Source organism: Mugil cephalus, chromosome 7 (assembly GCF_022458985.1).
Source record: "Mugil cephalus isolate CIBA_MC_2020 chromosome 7, CIBA_Mcephalus_1.1, whole genome shotgun sequence".
Classification (NCBI taxonomy): Eukaryota; Metazoa; Chordata; class Actinopteri; order Mugiliformes; family Mugilidae; genus Mugil; species Mugil cephalus.
The window spans coordinates 12,405,762-12,432,596 of NC_061776.1; the positions used below are offsets into that span (position 1 = coordinate 12,405,762).

Sequence of the window (26,835 nt, forward strand, 5' to 3'; positions counted from 1 at the left end):
AAAAATAAATAAATAAATCACAGAAAAACACACAATGATACAATCTTTAACATCAGATTTATTGATTGTATAGAAAAAGTAGGTTTGATATGACATTATGCATTCTATATAAGATATAACATTTTCAACATTCAATGTACAAAAAAAAAAAAAAAAATCATAACGAGAGGTACAGTAAATTTTTAAAAACACCCACAGGCCTGCTGTCAGCAGCAGACGAGCAAAAAAAAAAAAAAAATGTATCTGAAAGAGTGTTTCAAATACTTTGACCCCCTGGGGTGTGCTTGAGTCAAAAGTCCAATAAGAAACATCAAGCACTCCTCGTGGTCGATTTATTCCTCAAGTGAAGGAAACATTTCTTAAACTACTTTTTTTTTTTTTTTTTTTTGCTAATGTTCCTGTTGTTGAGCTTTGCATCTTTAAACCAGGTCGTTGTTTATACACACTGGGGCCCCATTCATTTTTTTTCTCAGTGACTCTCAGGTGGTAAAGAGATTTCCAGTAATGCGTCAGAGGAGCCTTAATGAAGACTGAGTGATCTTCAGGGACACTCCACCAATTTTAAAGCTGAGTTTAATCATCACAGCCACGCTGCGTGGTAAATATCAAGAGGTGAACTACGAGGAAGAGCCAAAAAAAAAAATGCACTTCCCCAAACGGCCACTTGAGGCTGACAGACCTTTGTATTAAAATGCTCAGAAATGTACAACAGAAATAAACATGATTATGGTCCCGGTCTCATCTCAGCCTCGTCCGTTTGCCACAGATTATTTACACTCCGTCTCTGTGCGCATCTGAGCTCCCGAGATAGACACACTGAGCTTCAAAACCACTCACCCACGGGTGACGTCAAGGAGGGTCCATCAACCTTTGTATACGGTCAATGTCCCCCCCTCCACTGCTGTTGCCATGGAGAAGAAATCAGTCAGAGACGCCAGTAACTGTGCCAGTCTCTTCTAACCACAGTACTGTCTTCCTTTTGTCCTCCCAGGTCAAAAATAACCCGGTTTGTTTGGCTATTTATAAAGATTAAACGATTCACTTAATTCTGTGTTACATCTAATTTCTAGATCAAATTTTGTGATATAGGAACATTTGAGATCTGATCACTGGTTAAATCACTAACAACTGATCCAGATGTGAAACCATTTAAGCTGCAGATTGTAAAATCAGTTGGATACTTTTTCCCCCTTCACATTGATTAACTTTATCTCAACGTTTCCACACTTTCTAATGGAGGTAGGTGTCTTCTCATGATTTAACTGCGCCAATATGAACAAAATATTTCATCACACTTCTTCTTCTTTTTCTCCCTGAACGACACAGTTTTGGCATCAATTGACTTTTTCCTGGCTCGCACTAACTTTTAATCTGTCTCTTTAAAGTCACCAAACTTTCTGTAAAGTCACACATAAAATTGATGAAGTGCCCCATCAGTAGCGTGATCCAATAAATGTAAAATCTCATCTTCTGTGAACGGATTACGACGCGTTTTCTTTTTCTCTTTTCTTAAATGAACAGGTGTCTTCAAAGAAATGAAACGGATATGACTGCATGACAAAATGAAATGAACCGTATCACCTCACATCCTAAACAAGGACTTTAAAGCTGGATATATAGAGAGAGAGGAGGTGAGCAGATCTGTAATATTGAACAGAGTGAGCCGCAGACACTTTGGAGAGGGGGCGGTATCGACCTCTCCGCGTGTCTAAGGACGCAGAGACTCACCAGGAGAGGTCTCCCAGAGAGGGCTCAAACTACAGAAAGGAGGGAGCATCCGATTAGATGGAGATGCACAAACAGGGATGTGTGCAGAGATGGGAAGAACAGGGGGGAAACAGAGATACAGTAAGTGGCAGAGATCCGGAGGGGGCACAAACAGAAGCCCCGTCGATATCCACTGAAAGACCGAGACTTCTCGTGAGGCGCAGCTGCGTCTGAAGTGGGTCCACGGCGAAGCACAACAGCGCGCTATTGACACACGCAGCCCGGACTGGCAGAGCAACAAAAGACACGGCAATGAAAGGGGGAGATAACGCAAAGGAGGACACTGTGAATGCATGTGTGCGCTGGAGAGAGAGAGAGAGAGAGAGAGAGAGGAGAAATCCTACCATCCGATAGGCTGGAGGCGAAGATAATAGAGAGCCAAACAAACGGGAGCGGTTTTGCCTCAAGGTTGGCCAAGGAGGAGGCCAACAATGCACAATTTTCATCAAATTGTTCCGCGGAGCGAAGCTGAGCTCACGCAGGATTTCACACAGAGGGGGGAAAAAAAGATATTGTGAATTTTTAGATGACCTTTTGCCTCTTTTTCTCCACCCAGTAATTTAAAACAACATCCTGCCCCCTTAGCACAGATAACTCCTGAAGGCATCGGTTTGGTGTAACATTATAGGCGGTAACAGTAACAGCATCAACATTAGAGACGAGGAAAAAATGAAAAAAAAAAACTAACAAACAAAAAAGGCTTCGTACGTTAACGGGAGAAACTAGGAATCAACTGTTTGTCTTCTAATCTTTAAGAGAAAGAACTTGTTAATTCATTCAGCCCGTCGTCTGCGGACTTTAAACGTGCAATAAAACAGATCATAGCACAGGTGATGATGATCAAACGTGGCGGCAACAGACGCGTCAGTCAAACCGCTCGGCCGGAAATTTCTCATTACCGCCTTAAAAACTTCCACGGGCAGAAGACGGTCACCTTCTAATTTCCTCTTTCCGGATATGATCGTCTTTTTCTCCAAGATTGAAAGAAAAAGATAGCAGAGAGAGAGAAAATGACGCGTTGATAGCATCGGCGGAGTTTTAATGAATAGTGACACTTTAAATAAAAAAAAAATATAAAAAAAATCAGTTCCAAGTTACGTCGTACGCTTTAATAGAGAATTCATTATGTTTCGAGTCAACTAGTGTAAAGTCAGCGTTTGCGTCCTCGACGCTTCCTTCCGCCTTGTTAAATATATCCTGACAGCTCATTTCTGAAGTTTGCACCTCGTGTACAATTTAAAAAAATGAAAAAAACTAATTTCTAATATTAAAGCAACCCACACCAAACCCTGTAAAACGCCTCATTTAAAGACTATTAAAAAATTGAGTGAAAAAAAAACACAACATCCTTACGCAGCACAAGGGGTTAAAATCATATCTGAGCTGTCAGCATATATCAGGCCTTCTGCTCCTTGATTTTATTTCACATGTCTTCACCAAGGTAGCGCACTGCATCACACTGCATTCAGGGAAAAGAATAAAGAAAAAAAATCTCATATTTCAATATATTCACTTTTGTTGCAAAACTTCCAACAAGTCAGTGTCTGTTTCCAAAGATTTAGTGTGTGTGTGTGTGTATATATATATATATATATATGTATGTATGTATATAAAAAGGAGGAAAAAAGTTCTCAGGTGTTCGCTGCTGCTGCTGCTGATGTTTTCTCAGCGTGTTTGTACTTCAGCAGCAGTGCCTTGAGTCTTCTGCCGTAGATGCAGGCACCGTACACATTCATTAACTGTAGCAGAAGGTTTCATTGAGTAATTGGATCCGAACAGGTGACGAAGACACGAAAATCATCTGTTAAGAGTCGAGACGAGTCGGGAGGCGATGTGAAAAACAAAACCGTCCTCCGCGGGTTTGTCGCTGCTTCGCGATAAAGTTCGTTACATTAAAGTGGAAATCCTTGCATCACCGGCCCAAGACTGCAAATGCTCAGAAAGTTAGTTCTTGGACGGCCTTTGTGAGGTTTTCCCCGTTACATAATCTCCCAACAGGCAGCTGCTGCTTTGTCTTGACTCACACTTTGCCACAGCCTGAAGAAATCCGTCCAGATGCTGTCCCACATTTCCAGATTAGGTCAAAGTGTCACACGATCTCATCGACCATCAGTTCCTCTTAATCTGCCAACGGATGCCGTCAAGATATTTCTGGTTTAGCCTCAGTTCGGTCACTGATTTGGTCCACGAGTTATTCATTTCGAGGCTGCTTGAAGAAGTGGAAAGAGCCCGAGTCCTAAAAAGAGACACACATCAAGCTGAAATCTGAAAGGAAAAAAAAAAGACCAGAGAGGAAAAGAGGGAGAAGAAGACACCGTGATGTGCTTGTGGGTAGTTTTTTTTCCCCCCTCTCTTCTCTGATCCTGCACCCTCCCAGATGTTTGGGATGCTCCTCATTGAGTTCTTCACATCTCCACCCCCTCCTTCTCCCTCTCTGAGTCGATGGGAATCAACCCCCTCTCCCTTCTCGCACCGTTCTCTAGCCCTTTGCGGGTCGAGGAGGCGGTTTGCCGATCTCCACAGAGATGTTCGTGTACAGAGGATACCGCTTGACCTGAACCACCCTGTAGGTCAGAGAGCTGATGCCGTCCTTCTTCATCGTGTTCTTTGTGTTCTGTATCTTATTGAACCTTGAGAAAGAGAAAGACAAGGGAGAATTTAATCAGAGTCAGTTCCAAACAAGCAAAAAGCAACGCAAAGTAAAACCTTCATTTTTGCGTGGACATTTGGATGTAGAGCATAGGTCTATATATATATATTTTACAAGTTTAAATTTCTTTAAATACTGATCAACATGAATCCAACATATTTTAGTAAAGACCTCCGGTGTAGAGGGTTCTGGGTTGTTTTGTAGGAATATTATGCTTCACGAAACAAAGATAATTACCTGTCTGCACCGTGGGCTGAGGCACATAAATCATGTTTTTTACTCATAAGACGATCACCTCACTTCCAACAGGTTTGCTCAGATGAAAGAAGGCAAAAATATGGACGAGACGAGAGCCCCGAGGTCAAATGTTTGAATGCTGGCATCAAATAAAACACTGGTTCCCAACGTTTTTATACAGATACTGTATGACTGAAGTCAAGTGATTCACTCCTGGTAAACTGTTTGCATCCCTCTTACTCTTTTGCTTCAGTCGTCCAGCAAGACAATCGAGACAAAGTGATTCTTTTCCCACCTTGGTTTATTACAATTACAATAACTGTTGAGTTCTTAAGTATGTAAGATAAAAAAAGTCAAAAAAAAAAGTCTATAAATCTGCTTTACACACTTAAACACTTAAACGCACCTCGCTTTGTTAAACAGTTACACATTTAACACAATTAAAGTGAAGTTAGTTATTATTATTTGATTTTATTGTTTTGTTTTACAGATGTTTTAAACCTTTTAATTCATTTTACTTGTATTTATGCCTCGTGCGCGTTGTTATATCTCTTATTTATTGTCTTTTATTCACTCGTCTGTGATTGTTTTAAAGTGCTTTATAAATAAAGTTGGATTGGATTGGAAGTTAAACTGACAGGATTCAGCACAAATGTGTAAATTTAACAGCTGGTGATGACATTATACCAAAAGGAATCAGTCCATGTAATGTTATAAAAGAAACAGTATAGAAAGAAATTCACCTTAACTCTTAAAAACGCTTTTAAACCCACAGGACATAAAGAATCTGATGTTTGTATGGATTCAAGTTCTCTGACAGCGAAGAGTAGAACTCAGCTGGTTTGTTTGTTAAAAAATAAATAAATATATGAAAACACTCCTCAGGTTTCCTTCACCGTGCAGATCCTGACCAAGAGGTGGTGCTGTGGCATCGCACTGGGACTCAGTGAACAGGAGTCATCTGTAATATCCGCTAAGGTTCACCTGAATTAAGCAGGAATCTCCACCTCCCCCCCATTGACAGTCATTCAGCCGTTACATCAGAATCTGCTCTGATTTCAGAATTAAAGGTGGAAAAACCATCCACACGGCGCGTCACGTGGTCACACGACGCTGCTGATGAGATTCGGGGTTCAGGGTGTGATGAAACCTCTGGCACCGCGTCCCATTTGTAACACAGACCCTCGGTGTAGTAACACTTTCTTGCAGCGAGACAGGATGGAAATGAGGCCACAGCGTGAGAGCGTGTGCGCAACACTCTCGTCTTAAAACGCCTTTCATCCCTCAGCCCTCGAACAGAAGAGGAGCTGATGTGTGTGAACAGCCGGCCGCGTGCACTCGCCGCTCAAAAGACGGCGGTGACCGCCTCCAACAAAAGATGTCTGCTTAATGATACGCTTGGGCGTGCGACCGGAGTTCAGTCCGACATGGACCGGTGAGCGCACGGATCCTTGTCAGAGCTGACTGCCGAGGATCTCTCTCCTGTTTGTGCGTCGCCTTCCCTCTCGTCTGTCTCCCTCATATCAAATCAAATCAAATCAAATCAAATCAAAAAGAACTTTACTGGCACGAAGGGAAGCTGGGAAAAACCCTGTCAAGCATCTTTCCGTCGAACAACATCACACAATGACATATAAACAGAATTAGGTGTTCTCCTACAAGGATATGACACTTCTGGGAAGTGGGAGGGAGGGAGGGAGGGAGGGATGAGGGGGGAGCAGTGTGTTTTAAAGTGAGAGCTGGATGACAGGGAGGAAGTATGAAGGATAGATAGACGGGGAGATAAATATATATCCGAGAGTGACAGATGGGAAGAGATACACCAACGATATTAAAAAAAAAAAAAAAAGAAAGAAAAATGACGTGAATGAGAACCGGGTGGGGTGCAAAATCTTTGGATAAATCTATCAAACGCAGGAGATTAAATGCAATAAATTAATCCCTGCATACATACTGAAAATAAAATATCAGACACAAACGCAGACGCGCTGTAGCGTACTGGGTACACAATTTTAGTCCCGTTAGTCGAACCTATTCTGCTTATACAGTGGGGGAAATAAGTATTTGATCCCCTGCTGAATTTGTAAGTTTGCCCACTTCCATAGAAATGATCAGACTCTGGTTTTTATGGTTGTTTACTGGTTATGGGTATAGACAGAATATCAGTCGAAAATGCATAAAAAACACACAATCTAAAAGTTATAAATTGTTATGTATTTTATTAAGGGAAATAAGTATTTGATCCCCAACAATTCACTTAGAATTCAGGCTCCTACAGATTGGCTGGTGCGCATGTGGCACACAGCTATGCTCAGTCAACTAATTACCAATACTCCTGATCTTAACTCGTCATGTATATAAAGCACACCTGCTCTAAGAATCAGTTTCTTACATTCCAACTTCTACAGCACCATGGGCAAGACCAAAGAGCTGTCAAAAGATGTCAGGGACAAGATTGTAGACCTGCACAAGGCTGGTATAGGTTACAAAACCATCAGCAAAAGGCTTGGTGAGAAGGTGACAACTATTGGTGCCATTATTCGCAAGTGGAAGACCCATAAAAGGACCATCAACTGTCCTCGGTCTGGAGCTCCCCGCAAAATCTCACCTCATGGAGTGAGGATGATGATGAGAAAGGTGAGGGAGCAGCCTAAAACAACACGGCAGGAGCTTGTTAATGATCTGGAAGCAGTTGGGACCTCCGTCACCAAGAAAACAGTTGGCAACACACTGCGGCGTTATGGATTGAACTCTTGCAGTGCCCGCAAGGTCCCCTTGCTCAAGAAGGCACATGTACAGGCCCGCCTTAAGTTTGCCAGTGAACATCTAAATGACTCAGAGAAGGCTTGGGAGAAAGTGCTGTGGTCTGACGAAACCAAAGTTGAGCTATTTGGCCTTAACTCGACCCGCCGTGTTTGGAGGATGAAAAAACGTGAGTATGACCCAAAGAACACCATACCCACGGTTAAGCATGGAGGTGGAAACATCATGTTTTGGGGCTGTTTTTCAGCAAAGGGTACAGGGCAACTTCACCGCATTATGGGGCCAATGAATGCAGCCATGTACTGTAACATCTTGGACAAAAACCTTCTTTCCTCAGCAAGAACACTGAAGATGCCTCGTGGGTGGGTTTTCCAACATGACAATGACCCAAAACATACTGCCAGGACAACAAAGGAGTGGCTCAAGAAGAAGCATATTAAGGTCATGGAGTGGCCTAGTCAGTCTCCAGACCTTAACCCGATCGAAAACCTGTGGAGGGAGCTGAAGCTCCGAGTTTCCAAGAGGCAGCCAAGAAACTTGAAGGATTTAGAGACTGTCTGTAAAGACGAATGGGCCAAAATCCCTCCTGCGCTGTGTGCAAACCTGGTGACCAACTACAAGAAACGTCTCATCGCTGTGCTTGCCAACAAAGGTTTCTCTACAAAGTACTGACTTGTGTTGTGCTTGGGGATCAAATACTTATTTCCCTTAATAAAATACATAACAATTTATAACTTTTAGATTGTGTGTTTTTTATGCATTTTCGACTGATATTCTGTCTATACCCATAACCAGTAAACAACCATAAAAACCAGAGTCTGATCATTTCTATGGAAGTGGGCAAACTTACAAATTCAGCAGGGGATCAAATACTTATTTCCCCCACTGTATTTCTGAGAGTTACATATTCATTAGCCTGATTTCTAGGCGCCCTAACTGGGCTAAGTAAAGCTCTATTTTAAGTCCGCGCAGGGTCTCACAGGATAAGAATTCTGGTTTAGGAGCTCAACAATAGCTTCTGGAGTCACATACTGAGGGATGTGCCGCTCTAGTGTCACGTTTCGAGGTGGCCCACTTGACATCGTCATGGAAAAAAAAAAGGTTTTCAACAGTTTGAGAGTTTGGATAACTCAGTTTTAGGCCTCTGTTCTGATAGGAGAACCAGAGCACTGATCTCACGTCTGTATACATAAAGTTAGCCGAACATGGTGATGGTGGAAGAAACTCAACTGTAGCCTGACAGACACAAAAAGGGTTTAGGAACAACTGAAAAAAAATGTTGACCTGGTCTCCAAATTCACCAGATCACAAACTGATCAAGTATCTGAACAATATTAGGAAGGTGGTCATAATGTTATGCCTGACTGGGGTAAAATCTAAAATGTAAAATGGCCTGATTTGGACTTACACATCCTTGAAATAAATCAGATTGAGCATATAAATTAGGGAGCTTTAAAGGTGCTGGTAGGTGGATTTTCTTACATCTGGACAGATTCAGTCAGCTGTTTCCAAATTTACTGCTAAACCGATCTAATGGCTGCTCCTGTCAGCTTCACAGTTACTCTACAGACACTGCATCAATAACAGCTTCCTCAGATCTACTCATCAAACTCTCAATAACAATGCAAATTCTTATTTCTTCATATTTTTCTTTTCAGGGGATTCTAAACAGGGAGTCACATTCACGATAAATTGAATTTTTCCATTTTCAACATCAACCCACACACTCACAGCCTCGGCATCTTCCCCCGTCCCAGGATGGCAACATGTAAGTGGAACACGCAACAATGTTACTGAGCGACTCAACTCAATTCCAATGCACGAGGCGCTGTTCGTCACAGAGAACGTCTGTGTTAGCTGACACTCGCTGCTAGTGATGAATGTTCCTCATTCGTACTTCCCCCGGCCCTGTATCTCATCGCTGTGCCTAACTAGCATCTCAGAGAGGGCTGAGAGAATGGACTCCTGTGTGAGAGAGCGTGCACGTTTCAGTTGAATGTGTGCGGGAGGGGTAAAAGCTGGATGTCACGCAGGTATTTCAGATAAACTCTCCAAAAAAATCGTTAATCTGAATCCAAACAGAAAGGCAGCCCTGCACCGGCAGACAAAATGCAAAGTGTGTAAACAGAAGCTCAGTTTATCTTTGCAGCTGAGTGGCAGCGGGAACATAAAGGCGACGTGAGGCGACCTCACAGTGGTCAGTGGTCGCCGCTGGTAGTTCTGATCCGCTAAGGCGAAGGTCTTCAACAGGGGGTCCGGGACCCCTAGGAGGTCCGTGGGGGTACGGCACAGGGGTCGCAAAATCTTTGGTTGATTAAGACATTTTTTTATATATTTTTTTTTTATTTTTAACCTGCAAATTTAAAGACAGATTATTCACTCCCCGGGTGACATCTCATACGTATGCATGTATGTTTATGTCAGGTATGTTTATGTTTATGTATATGTATATGTATATGTATATGTTTATGTTTATGTTTACAGCGGTTGCACGGCTACCTACTGATGTTTGAAATACAACAACAAAATTAATATCTGAACCTGTGCATTATTTGAACAGCTTAATATTGAACGCAAAATGATAATAATCATGTATATTTATAAACCGGCCGAGTTTAATGTAGAACACATATAGTAGGTAGGGGGTTCCTACTTAGGGGTCCGTGGCCTGAAAAATGTTGAAGACCCCTGATTTAAGGTGTTTTCATGGTTTAAAATATAACTGTCGTGAGGAATCTAAATTTGAAAAAATCCTCAACTCGCACTGGATGGATTTCTATGAAATCAGCTGCACACATTCAAATCCTTTTCTGCATAAATTACAATAACTTTGATGATGCGTTAAAAACACTAATTATTAAACGAAATTAATACAAATATGCTGGATTAAGATGGCGATCAATCATAGATATTAAACCTACTAAACATCTGCATGTTACAGTAGCACTGACCTCCTGAGACCCTGCGTCCTCATATGGGGACATTAAGTTTTAGGTTTGTGGCAGCTTATTCTGCTTCGTTTAGACCTGTTGTCCTCATAAGGAGACACTTTTGTCTTGTTAGTAAAGGGTCAATACACTTGTTATTTATGCTTATTAACTTTAATTTTCTAGTTTGATATAACATGCAAATTTAACAAATCCACAAGTGCACATTTGAGGACATTGGGATTTCATTGTTTCCAATTCTGCTTTTGCATTAAACAGTTTTATATTTTGGTTACACACTGGTGACTTAAGTTGTAAAATACAACGAAACAATCAAAAATTACTTTGAGTTCAAAGATTACTTCTTAGGTCCTACTAATCCTAATACCTAAAGATCATACAAATGAAGATGAATTCTCAATAAATTAAGCTTGAAGCGCAGTTGCTGGTGTCTCAACTGACCAAACAACTTTTTTTTCATCTTTTCAGAAAATACCTGATGATTCACTCGATCGAATTGATTTATAAGACTTTCCTCTCGCACTAGAAGAAAAGCCCCCTAATAGTGCCCTGAAATGAAAGTGAAACTTCCCTCAGGAAGTGAAAAGTGATGAATTAAATTTCATGTCTGAGGAGGGACACAGTGTGAGTGTGAGAGGAAGGAGCGAAGTGAGAAAACACACTCTTCTTGAATACTGCTAAGAGGTGACCATTCTTCCTTTCACAGCCTCCTGATTATTCTGAGCCGCCATGCTTTATTTAATCCCGGTTCCTTTCAAAAAAAGAACCTTTAAGCCGAAATTTCCGAGACGTTATAATGAGTGTCCAGGAGGGCTGTAAAAATGAAGTTTTCGCCTACTAATAGGCCGCCGTGTCCTGCACCTCGCCACAGTTATGAATAATGCATCGACCCCGAATAAATAGCGTCCCTGTTGGTGTCACCTCTTATTGAGGATGTCTGGTCCGTGCACCAGAGAGGGAGCACAGAGCAATCGGCACGACGACGAGGAAAACACACACACACACACACACACACACACACACACACACACACACACACACACACACACACACACACTTTCTTTCAGTCTAGTGGCTGATTTATTGATTTTGATGAAGGCAACTAGACTACTCTGACCTAGCCCGGTACCATCTCTATTGGTGTCATTTCAGCAGGCAATTACTGAGGGATCGTTGAATCTTTCTCTCACTTTCTGACACACACACACACACACACACACACACACACACACACACACACACACACACACACACTGTATCATGCACAAAACAATGATGGATGAGATATTACACAAGCCTGGTTATTTTAGACATCTTCACATCTGAGTTATTGCTGCCATTTTACAGTTTTATAGATTGTTTGTTTTAAAGTTAAAAACTCATCGCTACATCTTTGAGTAGAGGGGAGCAGGGGAGCAACTTTCTGACATTTCTTTTCAGCTGATGTCACGCTTGTGCTCAATTTGCCATCCTCTCAGACTGGATTATGTCTTCATTCGACAGCGAGGGAAGGTGATTTTATCCAAATTAAAAGGCGCTTTATAAACAGGAGGCCGAGAGGTGAGTAAGAGTCGTCCCTCTTCAAGCTACTTAACATGTTTTGCTTCAACCAGTTTATCTGATATACATTAGTTAGTCGAGAGCGTGTGCCATTATGTGTGAAGAGGTTTTCAACAAACATGTCTCCAAGATGCTCAGGTGCAAGTCATTTCTTTTCACTTTACATCACAGAGCCAATTTGTCAATTTGACAAATATTTTATCAAGGTGCAGCAAGAAGCTTTTTGGGACTTGGGTTGTCATTTATTGCATATTCAGAACAATAAGCTGCTGTAGACTGCTTGCTGCTCCTCACAGTACCCATTAACACGACAGAGTCAGAACCTTTTTGAGTCCGTGACACAAAAATCACACCATTAAAACGGTAATTTCTAACATAAATTATACAAATTTTGGTTTCAAGCTCTTCAAAGTTTAAAAGCACAGCTGGAATGTGAGAGACAAGAGAACAAGAGTGAAGATAAAGGAATATTTTTAATTATGTAAATCTACTAAGGCCTTGACTTGTTTCAAAAGTCAAATGGTATTAAAAGTGTCAAATTGCAGTTTAGTACTTGGTGTACTTATTGACTTTTGTGTAATGTTTAGAAATTTAATGTAATAAACAACAAAACATGTGTTGTCCTCTCCTCCTTGTCCTTCCCTTGAGTCTGTCCCTTGAGTCAGACTGTGACAATATTTTACACTGTATTGGTTTTGATGAGTATGATTAGAACTGGTTTTATGAGTATTTGCCGGATACAAGACATTACGACGTCAAATCAAGCTCTCTAAGGGTGTCCCACAAGGCTCTGCGCTTGGTCCATTACACTTTACACTGTAGGTATAAAAATTACCTCCAAGGCACGTCGTTACTTCCCGTTTTTATGCAGAAGCTACAATTTTATATGACCATCATTCTTGAAAAGTGTAAATTAAATGCCTTAAAAGTTCTTCAGGCAAACATCAGCAGACTTCGTTTTTGTGTTTTTTTAGAGATCTGTGATTGTTTCTGATGTTTTTGTCTGAAACACGGTTTCTCTCTTTCACTTCTGACTCTTGTTGCCAAAATGTTTTTAATCTTCTTATAAACCAATTTAGAAATGACAACTAATCTGGACGCCACTGTGAACTATGGAGCAGCATGTGTCTGTCAAAACACTGCATAATAATGTCACATGAGACCAAACTCAAATAATATTGGAAGGAGGGAGGAGACTTCACTGTATCTTCATTCTGCCCAAGCTACAGGAGCTATCGATTTTTTTGTTGAGAGGCATCATTGCCCGGCCCATCCAGGCATGAAAACGGGGGCTCTTAGAGGAGAATAAACAGTGATAATCCACATTTAAGCAGCTTAATGTGAGGTGCTATACTCGTGGTGATTAATGTGTCTAGAAGGGCTCATCTCTGCATATTGGCTCTCATTCATCAAACCATAAAATAACACATTTATAAGGGAAGCGTTTTCACGCATTTGTCTGAAAAGCAATTTAAATGTGTGATGCCAAAAGAGCAACATTTAAGCCCCTGGGCTGTATCTCTGAAAATCAATTCTTGGTTTATTGAAAATGTTTTGTCCTTGGCATTTTAAAATCTTCCAATCTTTCAATGACCAGAGAGGCTCAGCCGTGGTCGTCAGAGGATTGTGTCTATTTATATTTTGCTCAGTCGTCTGATAGTTTTTCATGTAAAGTCCCCCACCAATGCTGCAAATGCATCTTACAAAGTTGTGCTGACATTACCGAAGCAATTGCTATGGCACGGTTGAGTGTTATTATTTATTTAACAAGTCGTCATGTCTGCATGCATTGCTAGTGCTTCTTGCATGAATTTATTAACACTATGTTATGAGTGAAATGTTATAGGAAATGAGATTCTCTCTGACTGAAATGGCTCAGTTCACTTCAATTCAGTTTCATTTAAATAGCGTCAATAACAATACAAATTGTCTCAAGGCATTTTATAAAAAACCTGCAGAGCAAGCCTTAAGGCCACGGTGGCAAGAAAAAACTCGCTTGAGCAGAACCCAGCTCATATGGAGACAGAGTACACGTAGAATCTAACAATATAAGATGCATCAGGCTCAAGCACAGAAAAAAATACTGATTAAGGACCAATTAATTAATTTTTTAGTGACATATTCAAAGAAACAAAGAAAGACAACTTATTAAATGTAAACGATGAAATGATTTGTTCACACTTGTTCAAAGTTTGAAGTATCTTTCATACACACAATCACTGACAGTTGTCTAAATGTGCTTTTTCTGGTTCACAGTCCATTTAAAACCCTGTCCAAAGAAAATTTGCTCATTGTTTTGTAGCTGAGAGGATGCTTGTGGATGTGTCAGGGCTCTGGTTGCCTAGGTGACCCTCTTGTATGCTTTCCATCCCAAACGCTTTACTAAAAACAAGACAGGACAAACAAGTAGAACTTACAAAACATTGCCAGTTCATGGACAGTGCTGTCTAAGAAAACAGGGCCGGTGCCGGTGATGCTCCATCTGAATTGTGCATTTGGTGGAAGAAACTCAAAACCATGGACACAGTTAAATATATACGTTGGCTGGTTATCGCCTCAAAGTTAAAATGAGCTCATTTTGATTCTCGCCTGTCATTGCTACATGTTGCTGAATTATTTCTGTATGAGGAGCTGCTCAGTGGATAACAGCAGGAGGGCTGGACGAACAGTATGAAGCTCTCAGGTGAGAATATGAGCAGTGTACGTGTGAAACAAGAAGCCGCTAAAAATAAATGGATTGAGGGTCATTTACCCACCGCTGATTGAAGGTCAAAATATCTTTACAAACTAATTGTTTCAAAACTGGACCGAGGGATCATGAATAACATCAATGACCAGAGGAATCATGATAAGATCCCTTTAAGTGCTATATTGCTCTGTAAGTAACACTTAAAGCGCGTAACACAGGTAACACAATCGAGGGCCTCTGCAGTGACACATAATCACCATTCTCTCGAGTGGAGATGAGAACTGTGGAACATCTTAGCCGTGAAACAAAAGCAGCGCAATCGATCCGAGCGCAAAGCCGGAGAACAACTTTCGACAATGATGCAGTACCTCTGTGGGTTGGGCTCGTTGTGTCTGTCTCTCTCATGCTTAATCATTCTGTAGCGCCCTATGCGAACGTCTGGCCTGGACACCTTCATCCCGTTCAGAGTTATCCTGCAGAAAAAAAACATATAGATACAATAACTATTAGGAATGGAAACAAAGAAAGGAGATGAGAGAAAACAGGGAGATAATTAGGGTGGGAAAAAATCATAAAAATCAGCGAGGAAGCACAATGAAAGAAATTTATTTTGGATGTTCCACATCCACACAATTTATTGTTGAAGACCTGACCTCCTAAATATTCCATAAATTATCTGATTGTACATATTCTGACAAATGTGGTAAGTGGCTGAAAAAACAACCAGTTTGTTGCACTGTCACTGCTACTCTTCTGTAAATTAACACATAAAGACAATTGAATTGGTGCAGAAATATATTATATTCCGTTGTAATCTTTATTTTTCACTCTCAGGCTGACATTTTACAGTGTAAAACGTAAAGTATCCAGGTTAATGAACCCTCCAACCCACTTGCTTCCTGAAGGGCAGTTTTGAAGCTCAGTGTGGTCCCTCTGGGGGTGGCCATCTTGGTAGGGCTTGATTCAGCCTAACCGACAGGAGTCACCCTTTTAACGGCCACATGTGAAATGAATATTGAATTTACATTAAGGAAAATGAATACACCCTCACCATGACATATTAACATCAAAGGAAGCGCGTTTGACTCGTGCAGCCGGACTTCAGACAGGAATGTGCTCCTAAAAGAGTGCATATTGTAATTCCCTGACACACTCCGAATCAAAGAAAGAGCTCATTTGGCTCTAAGAAGAAAGGACACCACAGGCCAGATATCATCAAAAGAAGCAAACTGTTCCACTCTGGGAGCTGTGAACTTCATGGACAACAGCTGGGGAGAAAGACAGGGATTTACTTCAAACAAAGCGTGGGATCACACTCTGATAACGTTGCATTGCCACTAAGATTCAATACAAGGGCGAACCTGCACAGCGATTTATTTTTAATGCGTCAACAAATGGAGTGCAGGCATCAGAAACAACCGATCTGCTCCACATGAAGCTTGACTTAAACACTGAGGTTGACAGGGGCATTGATATTCATACGTGCGGGAAGGACACAAAGGATTGTACATCTGTGCGCTGAATGAGCAATTCTTATTTATCGCAACACTGCGATATCGTCCAGTCCCTTTGTCTTAAAACGCATCCATGCCTGATATTGCACCTGAACAGCTGCTCCTTGAATCTACCTTTTTTTCTCCTTTTTTTTCTCTCTCGTTCTTACCTCCATTGTTAGTATTTTATAATCTTCTCATTTCTCACATTTCTCCTAATTGGATTTATGAACTTTCATAGTTAGCCACATTAGAGTTCAGTATATGCAGTTTTTTACTTATTAACTAAGTAACTAAGCTCATCAGGTCCTATATTATAACACAATCAAAGTGTTGAACACAAATAATTCTTGTACTTGTATTTATGTTAATTTTAAATGTTTTAATAAAAGACGTTTCTACTTCCAGTCTTTATGCTAAGCTACACACTTATAAATCGCTATACAATCACAGACATGAGAATAATACGAAACTGTTATCAAGAATGCTAATACACAAATTTAACAACCCGCTAAGCTACATATGTTAAAGGTTTTGTTTAAAAAACTATATTTTTTAAACACATACCATTTAAAGACCACCAGTCTTTAAATGCTAAGCTAAGCCAACCCCTTATTGTGAGGCTGTACAATTCAAGCAAGAATGTTAATATGTGCATATAACGACAGGCTAAGCTAAGCTACAGCTGTAAAGGTCTTGAGAAAATATGTTTTGAACTCAACGTTAGCCGTTTCCTGACTTCCAATCATTATACTAAGCTAAGCTAACGTTCTTATACCACTACACAAGTGATATTAAGCTGCTAGCTTGACCACAAAGATAGCTGTACTTTAAGTCGGGCTAAGGTACACGACATTACCATACAATATATTAACTTACCAACACAGTAAGCTTCAGAGGTGTTGTTAAAACGTGTTTTAGCTTAAATGTTTGCTCTCTTACTTACAGTCCTTATGCTAAATTAAACCAGTAACCACTTATTATATTTCCAAACACACAAGAGTAGTTTCAAGCGGTTAGCCAGAATGCTAACAGTAAACACACATGCAATACATGCTACACATCAGCTGTAGAAGTGTATTTTTGAACTCAATGCTGATTTAAACATTTCCACCCCAAAATTTGTGTCCTCAAAATGGTATGTAGGTATATTTTTGAGCTGCAGTATTGATGCTAAACTAGGCTGCGCTGACTAAATCTAGATTAGATTAATTTAAATCTTCCTCTTCGTTATTATTTTTAATATATTCTTCACTTCGATCTCTTTCCATATTCATCCCGTCCCTCTGAACCCATCTCTTATATATATATATATTTGTTACCTACTCTGCTCTCATTGGTTCTTTTCACCTTTCCCTCGTCGCGACTTGCTTATTCTCGCCATCCCTCTCCTCACCTCTTTCCCTTATCTCCCCTCTCGTCTCTACTTTCTCTGTACTCATCTCCTTCCCTTTCACCTTCCATTTTTCCCCTCTCATCTCATCTTCTTTACAGACCAGCAAAAATGTAAATAACCCAGAATGCAGCCCTGTGCCATCAAAAGCACATCAGCTGGTAAGAGAGGCGAACCACAAAATCCATCAAAACAACCCCATAAATAAATTCATTGAGAAACGAAATAACAGATCTTTGCCTCTTTTTCTTTCTTTCACTCTCTGACGTCTCAGGGACTTTGCTGACTTAGCACACATGCACAGACGACTTTGTCAGTGTGCCTGTGTGCGTGTGCACACATGCATTTGCATAACTTAGCGCTTTATTATGGTGCAAATAACAAATGAGAGTTTGACAGTGAGCTAGGCCTTCTCTTTTCTTCCTTCAGTGAGCTTAAAACTATGGTATGCACCATTTGGCAACTCTTCTCCACCTGGTTGAATATGGATATTACTACGGATATTGTTACTGGTGTATTTAGAGATCAAATTCACAAAATACATTTTTGAGCAGATTCGTATTCAGCCATGTTTGAAAAAGTACAAAATGAAAGTCTACCTACATGATCAAAAGCAATCTACCACTATCTATCACTATCACTGATGCATCAACGTGAAAGCAGCATTTTACTTCTATAGTTGGTTGAGGTGGAGCTGGTGTTTAATATTTAATTCATATTTTAGTTTAAAAGTGTCCAACACAGGAAATAAGACAAATCATAGCACTGGCAGGTAATAAATTGCAGAGAAATGAAGACGCTACATCAACAAAAAAGAAGCGTCCTCATAACAATCATCAGAAGAAGAGTCATCATCACCGCACTTAAGTGGTGACAGACATGACTCCACAGAATTACAATGTAGCTCTGGAAAAGCTTGGTCTACACAGATGCATGCTGTGCTGCCAAAAATGAAACTGACCAAATCAAATCACTAAAAACATAGAGCCAACACACATTTAACCGCAAAGACATTGGCCACAGTTTGATAAATCTATTGTTGAAACTTACACCTGGAAGGATATAGTTAACGTGAAGAAGATCAGGTTGTTTGATGGTGTAAAATGCCATCTTGTGTCTTTTGCTACATCATTGGACACTTGACCGACACAACTGTGTATTTTTGTTGAATAGCAGTAAAAAGGGCTAAGCTAATCTCTTGTTGGTTGAAGGTTACGTGGTTGTGTGGTGGCAGCATTAAGGGAGGTGACTGCAGGATGCTGGAACTTAACGAACATCAGTGAAGGGAGGTACTCACTTGAAAACCCCAATGATGTGCGGCGTACTGCCTACTGTCGTTGGCTAGGCTAGTTAGCAGGTATCTTCTTGTTGTTTGCTAGCTGGTAGCCGACTGCTAGCCTGCTGGTTGGTTTTCAGTTGTACTGGGCTTCTAAATGTGTTTTGTCCAGGATCTTGGCACAAGGGATTGTAACATCTCATCCTGTGTATTAATGTATCGCATCTCTTCCTGTTTTTAACCTCTGTGTCAGCTTTAAAAACCTTCTCTGAAAGCCTCATAAAGTCGTCCCTGACCTGTGGCCCTTCTCCACATCTGTCAATATTGAACTTTTACTGTGGCCGAGAGAGCCCAAGAAAAAGAAAACGCGTTCAACAACACTCCCACTGTCATTTGCGTTTCTCCATTTGTTGGTGTTGGGGTTTTTCTTATTTTGTTACTTTGCATGTGTTTGTGGATTCAGCTCACTGAGCTCTCTTGGCCACCCTAAACTTTGCATGATGATTAAACGCAGAACAAAGATGCTTGCTCACGAACACGCAGACGAAACCCGAGGCAAAAAGAAAAAAAAAAGAGCTGTTTTAATTCCTCACGCACACGCAATCCTCAGTCGAACGCAGTCGCACACCAGTTGATAAATGAAGCTCTGAGTTGTTACGTCTAATGGAGTTCGTGTGGTTTTCGGTGTGGAAACAAGACAGAGGTTGAGAATGTCTAAAAGAAGCGGGCACTTGAGAGGTGACCTGCCTGTGTGCGTGCAATAATTAGATGTGAACCAACTAATCGAGCAGTTTATTCCTGCAGACGGCGCAGCAGAGCTGTTCCCTTGACCGAAAACAAAAGTTCTGCTGGAGCGCGCGACGACACACTTGAGCTACACGTCGATTCGGTGATTATTCTCCACAGTCCTGACAGGCAGGAGGCGGTAACACAGTGTGACAGGATAGTGTGAACATTATGTAAGAAGGGACAGGACAGTGAGGGTACAGTGGAGCTGCAGGATGGAGAGTCCCCCTGTGTGATGTGTATAATCCCGAGATGACACACTCGACAGCCACCTCCGCTGAAACACAGCAGGTGCGTGGATGCCGTAAAACTCCGCACCGCGGGGTACCTTTAAGTACTTTTTCTGGAGAGTCAAGTGATAATGACTGGAACAGCCAGACAAACAAAAAGGGAGCAGTGGCCCACTGTGTTTTTTCAAAGGCGTCCGGTGCCGTGAAAAGATTGTAATCAACAGCTTTTGATTCTGGCCTTCTCCACAACTTTCTGCGACAAATCAAACTTGACCGTGAAGCTGTGGGCAATTTTCATGGATGTCCACCACAGTCCACTAACGTCTGATAAGACGGAGCTAGTTATTTAATATCCGATGGTAAAATCACTCACTTTAATCAGGAACAGGAACACCTGTGCACCTGCTAATTCATGCAGTTACTGTATCTAATCATAATAAGACGGCACCTGTGCAACAAATAAAATCGTCTGGATACAGGTCGGGGGCTTCAGCATTACCATGGGGTTTGGTGACAGACTGGCTTGGGTGGAGCATTTCTAAGACTCTTGATCTCTTGAGAAGTCAAAAACACCTCGTATGTGATGGTGGTCAGAGGACAAAATCAGAGGAAGCACCTCAGAGAACAGAAATCCAAGCTTGAAACATAAGGCTGCTCACATTAATATTAGTTTCTCCTGAGACTGCAGGTGGTAGGTAAATGCATCAATAGCATGAATCCATAGAGCCCACCTGCCTCGTGTCAATACTCCGGCCTGATGAATGTTTTCTTGGCGTGACCATTTAAATGCCACAGGCTAAACCGAGTATCTTTACAATGTTCTGATAGGTTGGTGAAGAAGGTTCTCAATCATCCAGAAAATAATATGTCCAAACCCTATTGTCCTTCTCTGGCTAAAACTACTGAATAATATGGATTGAAAGTTGATTTTTGGACATCGTCTAAAAGATCTGAAACCACCAGATCAGCTTAGGAACATGGCAAAAAGTCAGATTCAAGCGGACGGCAAACAAATCTGCAAAGAAAAAAAAGAAAAAGTATCATAAGGGCAAATATTCGGTTCAAAATGCCAGCGCTCATTTTACGCCATAATGCCATATTTACGATCACAATTATCGGTGACATTTTAGCAAGCGTCGAATACGTTTTGGACAGGAAGTGATGAAGCTGTCGCTGCGATTCCACTTTCACACCGTCGCCTGGAAGCTCCTCTTCATGCTCATTTATCACCGTCAGTGTTTGCTGCAAAATATTTTCTACTGCTTCACATTAAAGGCGGCTCTTAAAGGCTGACCCACTCGTCCCAATTGTGTGGCGAATAAATGGCTGAGATTAAAAATGTACAGTTTTCTTGAGGGCAAAACATGCAAAACTCTTTTTTTTTTAGGATTGTTTAATACTTCTCTGTCCTTAACAGACACGCAAATGTCTTATTATAGAGAAATTTGTGCGCTGATCTGTGATGAAGTGTTTTATTTGTGGCTTCCAGCAGCTTCTACATTGGCCTGGAGACCACAGGCCTGTTTGATTGGATTAATCTGGAATTCCTGAAGCTCTCCTCTATTTTTCCCACCAGTAGTGGAGTTAATTGCATTAGAGCAATGGAGTGGAGGAGGATTGGGAGCCTCAGACTTGAAGCCCTGTCTCGGTTTCCACTGCCAGAGGGAGAGGAAGAAGAAGAAGAGGAAGAGGAGTGGAGTGGGCGGCGGTGATGATGGCTGGAAGACGCATGGTGCAGAAAAGTGAGAAAAAAGTGAAGGAGGAGAACGGAAGAGATGATCGCTCTCACAACACATTTGGGAATGGGAAAAATGTTTTATACTGCCTTTTGCTTGTTGTCTTTTTCACACAAGTGTGATTTAAAAATTTAAATGATGTAGTCTTAAATAGAGAAACTGACGTTGAAAACTAAAATAATTATATAGGTAGTTTAGTAATTTACCAAGAAACCTTTCTTGTGAGGGCTTTTTTCTCTTAAAGGTCCCACATTATACATTCTTTCTACTATTACCATACAGTGTCACAGGTCCAACATCATTGTTTTCCAAGTGCATTACCCCAAATTCAGCCTTGGTTCTGAGCCGCAGCTGGTCAAGAAGAAAAATCTCCCTGTTTGACAACAAAAAAAAGTGGAGCAAGTGAGGGAAGTGACAGAATATTTTCACTATCTGGAGCCTCATACACAAACACATAGGGACACATATTACTGTCAGAAAAACCTTTACAAAGTGGATTTATAACACGGGACCTTTGACACATGTCCTCTCCATTTACTGTACCTCTGCTGGTTGTCCACAGCACTGAATCCATTAGGCCAGAGTACGTTTTACAAGTGTCCCCTCGTGATAAATATCCTCTTCAAACGTCTCCATGCCGACTCCAAAACCACGCAGACTGCCAAGTCAACTGATTTACTGTCTTTGTATTTGAGGCCAATCTCAAAACATACTTTATGAACCTCCACGAGTGTGCGAGTTGCATTGTTGATAATTCCAAGGTGCCCGACTGAGGCGAAAGTGCAGCCAGCCAAGTGAAATGGGAAACGCTCCACGGACGACTCAACGTGAATTATTTTGGGTCTGAAAAACTGCCTGTTCTTAGAGACGCCCATGAACGGTTGTTGAAAACTTAACTACAGAAATACACCGATCAGGCATAACATTATGACCACCTTCCTAATATTGTGAAGGTCTCCCTTGTGCCTCCAAAATAGTTGGGACTCACAGAATGGACATGGGCCTGGAGTCAGAAAGTTTCCAACCAGAACATTGTATTGTCACAAAACGGACACCGTTATTCACTTCTCCTGTCACTGGTTCTAATGTTGTGGCTGATCGATGTATACACCATACTTGCGTCATAACAGTGACGGATGAAGGCTGGAAGTTTAAGTCTCGTTGCTACTTGATAAAAGTCCAAGTAACACAAATGCTTTTCTCATCCTCCTTGTCGTGCTGCAGAAAACCGCCAACTTACCTTCACATCACGCATATTTGTGCATGTTTATAAATGCAGCCGTAAAAAATGTACACGAGATGGATTTTAGTAGGTTTCCGCTCTGCCGCTTTCTCGCATGTGGATTTCCTGTACAAGCAGCTGCTGACGGGGGCAGCTCTGTCGGGCCGCACCTTCCACTCAATGCCTCGTTTCTCTCCCACTTTTTCCTCCCCTCCTCCCCCACTTCCTCACACTTGCTTCTCATTTTCCTCCCGAGCATCTTTCCGTGTTCTCTCTCTACGTATTTGCACTTTCTCTCGGCAGATCCATCAGGCCTTTTGGCATAATTTAACACTTTGAGGGGAAATACAGTCAGTAATTCAAAAAAATAACTATAAAAAAATATCTCGACACCGATCAGCCACAACATTATGACCGGGGAAGTAAATAACGTTGACCATCTTGTGACGATTCAATGTTCTGCTGTGAAACGTTTGGACCTGGTGTTCGTTTGGGTGTTACCACCCACTTAGACTAGACCCAAAGGCCCACAACATCAACACAACATCAACAGCCTGTTAGTAGACACCACAGGAGGCCCATGTCCATTCTCTGATGGACACCTACAGATAGTTCCCACTATCTGGGAAGTAGCGTAGAACAGTAGTAAAACAGTAAAAGATAATTGCAATATATATAAATCAGCCAGAAAGCATTCATCCGGACACGCACAACTAATTAAAAAAGCTTAAAAACTTCAGTCCGCAACATCTTTTGCAATGAGGGGGGATGTGCTGAGTTGTCAAACTGGAAGCATGTCAGAAGTATATCACGAGGTCAGACCTCTAAATGCTTTTAAGACCAGAAGCAAACTCTTTAAATCAATTCAGTAATCTACACTTGGCCGAGGGACTTTTATAGTCAATATGCTGATGGCTGCATTGTGAATCAGCTGCTGAGCTGCTGAATGACTTGGGGGAAAGAAAAAAAAAAAAGAAAGAAAGAAAAGCGAGAGAAGTGCTACTGAGTCTGCTGATGGCATATACATTGGATTTTTATATATCCCTGAGAGGCCTTGGGATCTGCTTCATGATGGTGCTCATGTGTGAATGAAAGTCAGGTCAGCATCAGTAATAACTCTCAGGTTTTACACTCGGTCAGTGGTTTCAAGGGCTGGGACTCCGAATATGCACAAATCTGCCACAAATCTTCAGAGCAACTCTGGTTCACCGCTATTTTCCATCATAAGTCCACACGCGATACTCGATCAGACGGCACATCTCCATGATATACGCCGCTCCCTCCATTTGTCGCTGCTTCCATCCCTCACGTCGTCTTCACCCAGCATCGATTCTGTGTCAAACAGGTGCGCTCCGCTGCGCCGCGTTTCTGTTCTGCGACTGTCGCACCGAAAGGAAAAAGGCGCCTGCTTCCGTCTTTATTTACCCACCGGGGCTTGTTTGTTCTCCTCGCCGAGTCTTCTTAGTGGATGTTTGCTTTTGCAGACAGTGTATTAAGAAGAGGCATGTGTAATTGAAATGTCAAAATAGATTAAAAAAATGACAAGTGGTGCCATGTGATAATAAAATAATGTTCATCATTGGTCCTTGTGACGGAGTCCCTGGATGTACCGTGTCTCATTTAGAGACACCACGGCCCAAGAGTCCAAATTAAACTAGAATTACTGCCTCATGGTTGCACGCTTCTGTCAACGAGGCAAGTCACATCCGACGTCTCTCTGTCTCTACAGGTTTATACTGTACAACATGTATTAAGTAGGAGTCACGTCATATATAGACATTTGTGTCAAATTGTGCTTTAATTATTATTATTAGTTTATTGAATTGGGACAATGCACATTAATCATTAGTCATCAGTGTAAATGTGCCGGCCTCAGCACAAATGCTAATTTTAAGACTTTAAAACAACAATCACACAACAGACAATTACAGGACCAGACAGACAATGTCAAAACAAACCAAAGAGGACACAGAGACAGTATCGAAACAGACACGGACCAAGAACCAAAGAGTGTGTATCAGATTAAGAAAACGTACTTAGGCTATGTGAGTACATGTCTGACTCATTTTTATCCAGTGTTTGAGATTTATTTTTTATTTTTTTTTAAAGTAAGTAGTTGTCCCAGGTTCAGATGTGTGGTGGAAACTTGTTCCAGGAATGCGTTCTTCTTACAGATAAAACCATTTGGGAGAATTCAGCTCCACTCCTCGGTGCATTACAGTCACCTCTGGTTAAAGCGCTCGTTCTTCGTCCTTCAGTGCTTTTCTCCTCTGGATGAATTCATTCAGTGGTGGGGGCATTCAAAACATTTGAAGATGAGACAGGCATCTATAAAGATTAGATAGCTGTCTAGATCAAGAATATTATACTTTGTAAGGACGTTACAATAACGAGAAGAGAGAAGAGAAGAAGTTTCCTGTCTTAAATTTAACTTCCTTCTTAAAGAGAGACTTAACAGGTTTTACTGTACTTTGTTTTGCGTGTGTCCAGGTTGTAAAACAGTAATTGTATGTGCGAAAATATGATGGCATGCGTATAGACTTTAGCTGTCTTGGTAGTAAGAAATGGTCTTACATGATAGAACTTTGACTGAATTTCATGGTGTTTGAGATTTTTTTTTTTAACATGCACTTTAAATGATAGGTTTGTGTCAAAGACCACTTCAAGATATTTGAACTTCTGCATCAAGTCTCTCTCCATTGACCACTACAGATGGTGTGACATGTTAGCAGGACTGTGGAGGACAGTGGACGCTCGTGCCAAATTCGACGAAATTCCCACAATGTGTCCCCGAGTCAGGTTTTATCAAGTGTATGAAAACAAAGAGAAATGAACTCCCAGAAAACACATTCTCTGTTTATGCCATAAAATACGCTATGTACTGTTTTTAATATATGCAGCATTGCAAACATCTTTTTTAGCATACATCCTGTTGACGCTAGTAATGACGCTCAAAACAAAATTAATTATTCACAGTGTTGTTGTCAGGTGCTGACGAAACGGACTCGAACAATGGCCCCGAGAACAAATCAGGGTGATGAAAAAAGACGAGATCTAAAAACGCGCTCGACAACGTTTGCCGATCTGACCCGAGGCTGGGGGAATGACCTCGCGACCCCCGGCGCGTGATTGAACTTATCAAAGGCTTGGCATTCTCAAAGCGCCGAGCCGAAAATACCCCGGCACGTGCACCTTTTTTTGTCGAGGCTCGGCGGGCGACACGTGCGGCGCTTGTCGCCGCCGCGGCTGCATGTGCGACGACGACGCTGGGCTCGGGCTCTGTCGAGGAGGCCGCCGCTGGGGGGGGGGGTTCAGAGAGAATGAGAGGGGAAAGGGCGAGGGAAGGAGGGAGGGAGAACGGAAAGAAAGAGTGTTTGTGCTGGCATTAACGCCCCTGGGACGGGAACAGTCTTCGCCCAAGGCTACTGCTGCATGTTCAGAGAGGCTGGCAAGCAAAGAAATCCTCCCCCTTTTTCCTTCTTCTCCCTCTGTAACATCCACCAACTTTCGGACAGGGGGTGGGATGGGGCAAGCGGCGCTGGCAGTGGTGTAAGTGACATGTGTCCTCGCTGCCACGGGCTCTGGCTACAGCGAGCAGCAGGGACAGTCAGCTCCCCAGGGCTGGCATTATGCTAGCAGGCCCCCCGATTCAGACGGTGGCCATGGTCGGTGGCATCAAGACCGGCACAAAAAAAGAAACCGCCGGAGGGGAGCAAAAGAAAGGAGCAGAGAAAGAAAGGCATGAAGAAGCAGGGGATTAGAGAGGAGGACAAAAAGAGTAAGAGGGAAAGGTACCGGAGGAGAAAGAGCAGACGGTGTTAAAGAGTAATTCAGTCGTCTGGTTGATGCTATTTTTTTTTTTCCGGGGCAGATGGAGGCTGCTGCTCGCACGGCTCAAACCCATGAACCTCCGCTTCCTTTTAACGACAAAAGAACCTGCAGCGGGATTGGTGGACGCCGCGCGCTCTGATGTCCGCTGCCGCCACGCCGCTTTCATCCCTTTCCTCCAGTTGTTTTCTCTGAATTTCGAGGGGCCGAGCCATTTGCCGGCCACTTTAGCTCACTCGGCTGGAGACTCCATCCTC

At 41.9% G+C, this 26,835-nt stretch overlaps 1 protein-coding gene across 2 annotated transcripts in view; it reads right to left on the bottom strand.

Moving 5' to 3' along the window:
* Positions 1 to 40: 40 nt before the first annotated feature.
* b4galt2 (UDP-Gal:betaGlcNAc beta 1,4- galactosyltransferase, polypeptide 2) overlaps positions 41 to 26,835 on the bottom strand; it is a 187,256-nt gene continuing 160,461 nt past the window's right edge. For both annotated transcript variants that reach the window (XM_047588864.1, XM_047588865.1), the window contains exons 7-8: positions 14,983 to 15,087; positions 41 to 4,397 (exon numbers count right to left, since the gene is read on the bottom strand). In XM_047588864.1, the coding sequence (XP_047444820.1) occupies positions 4,247 to 4,397; positions 14,983 to 15,087 (256 nt within the window). In that variant the 3' untranslated portion in view covers positions 41 to 4,246. The remainder of the gene's footprint in view (positions 4,398 to 14,982; positions 15,088 to 26,835) is intronic.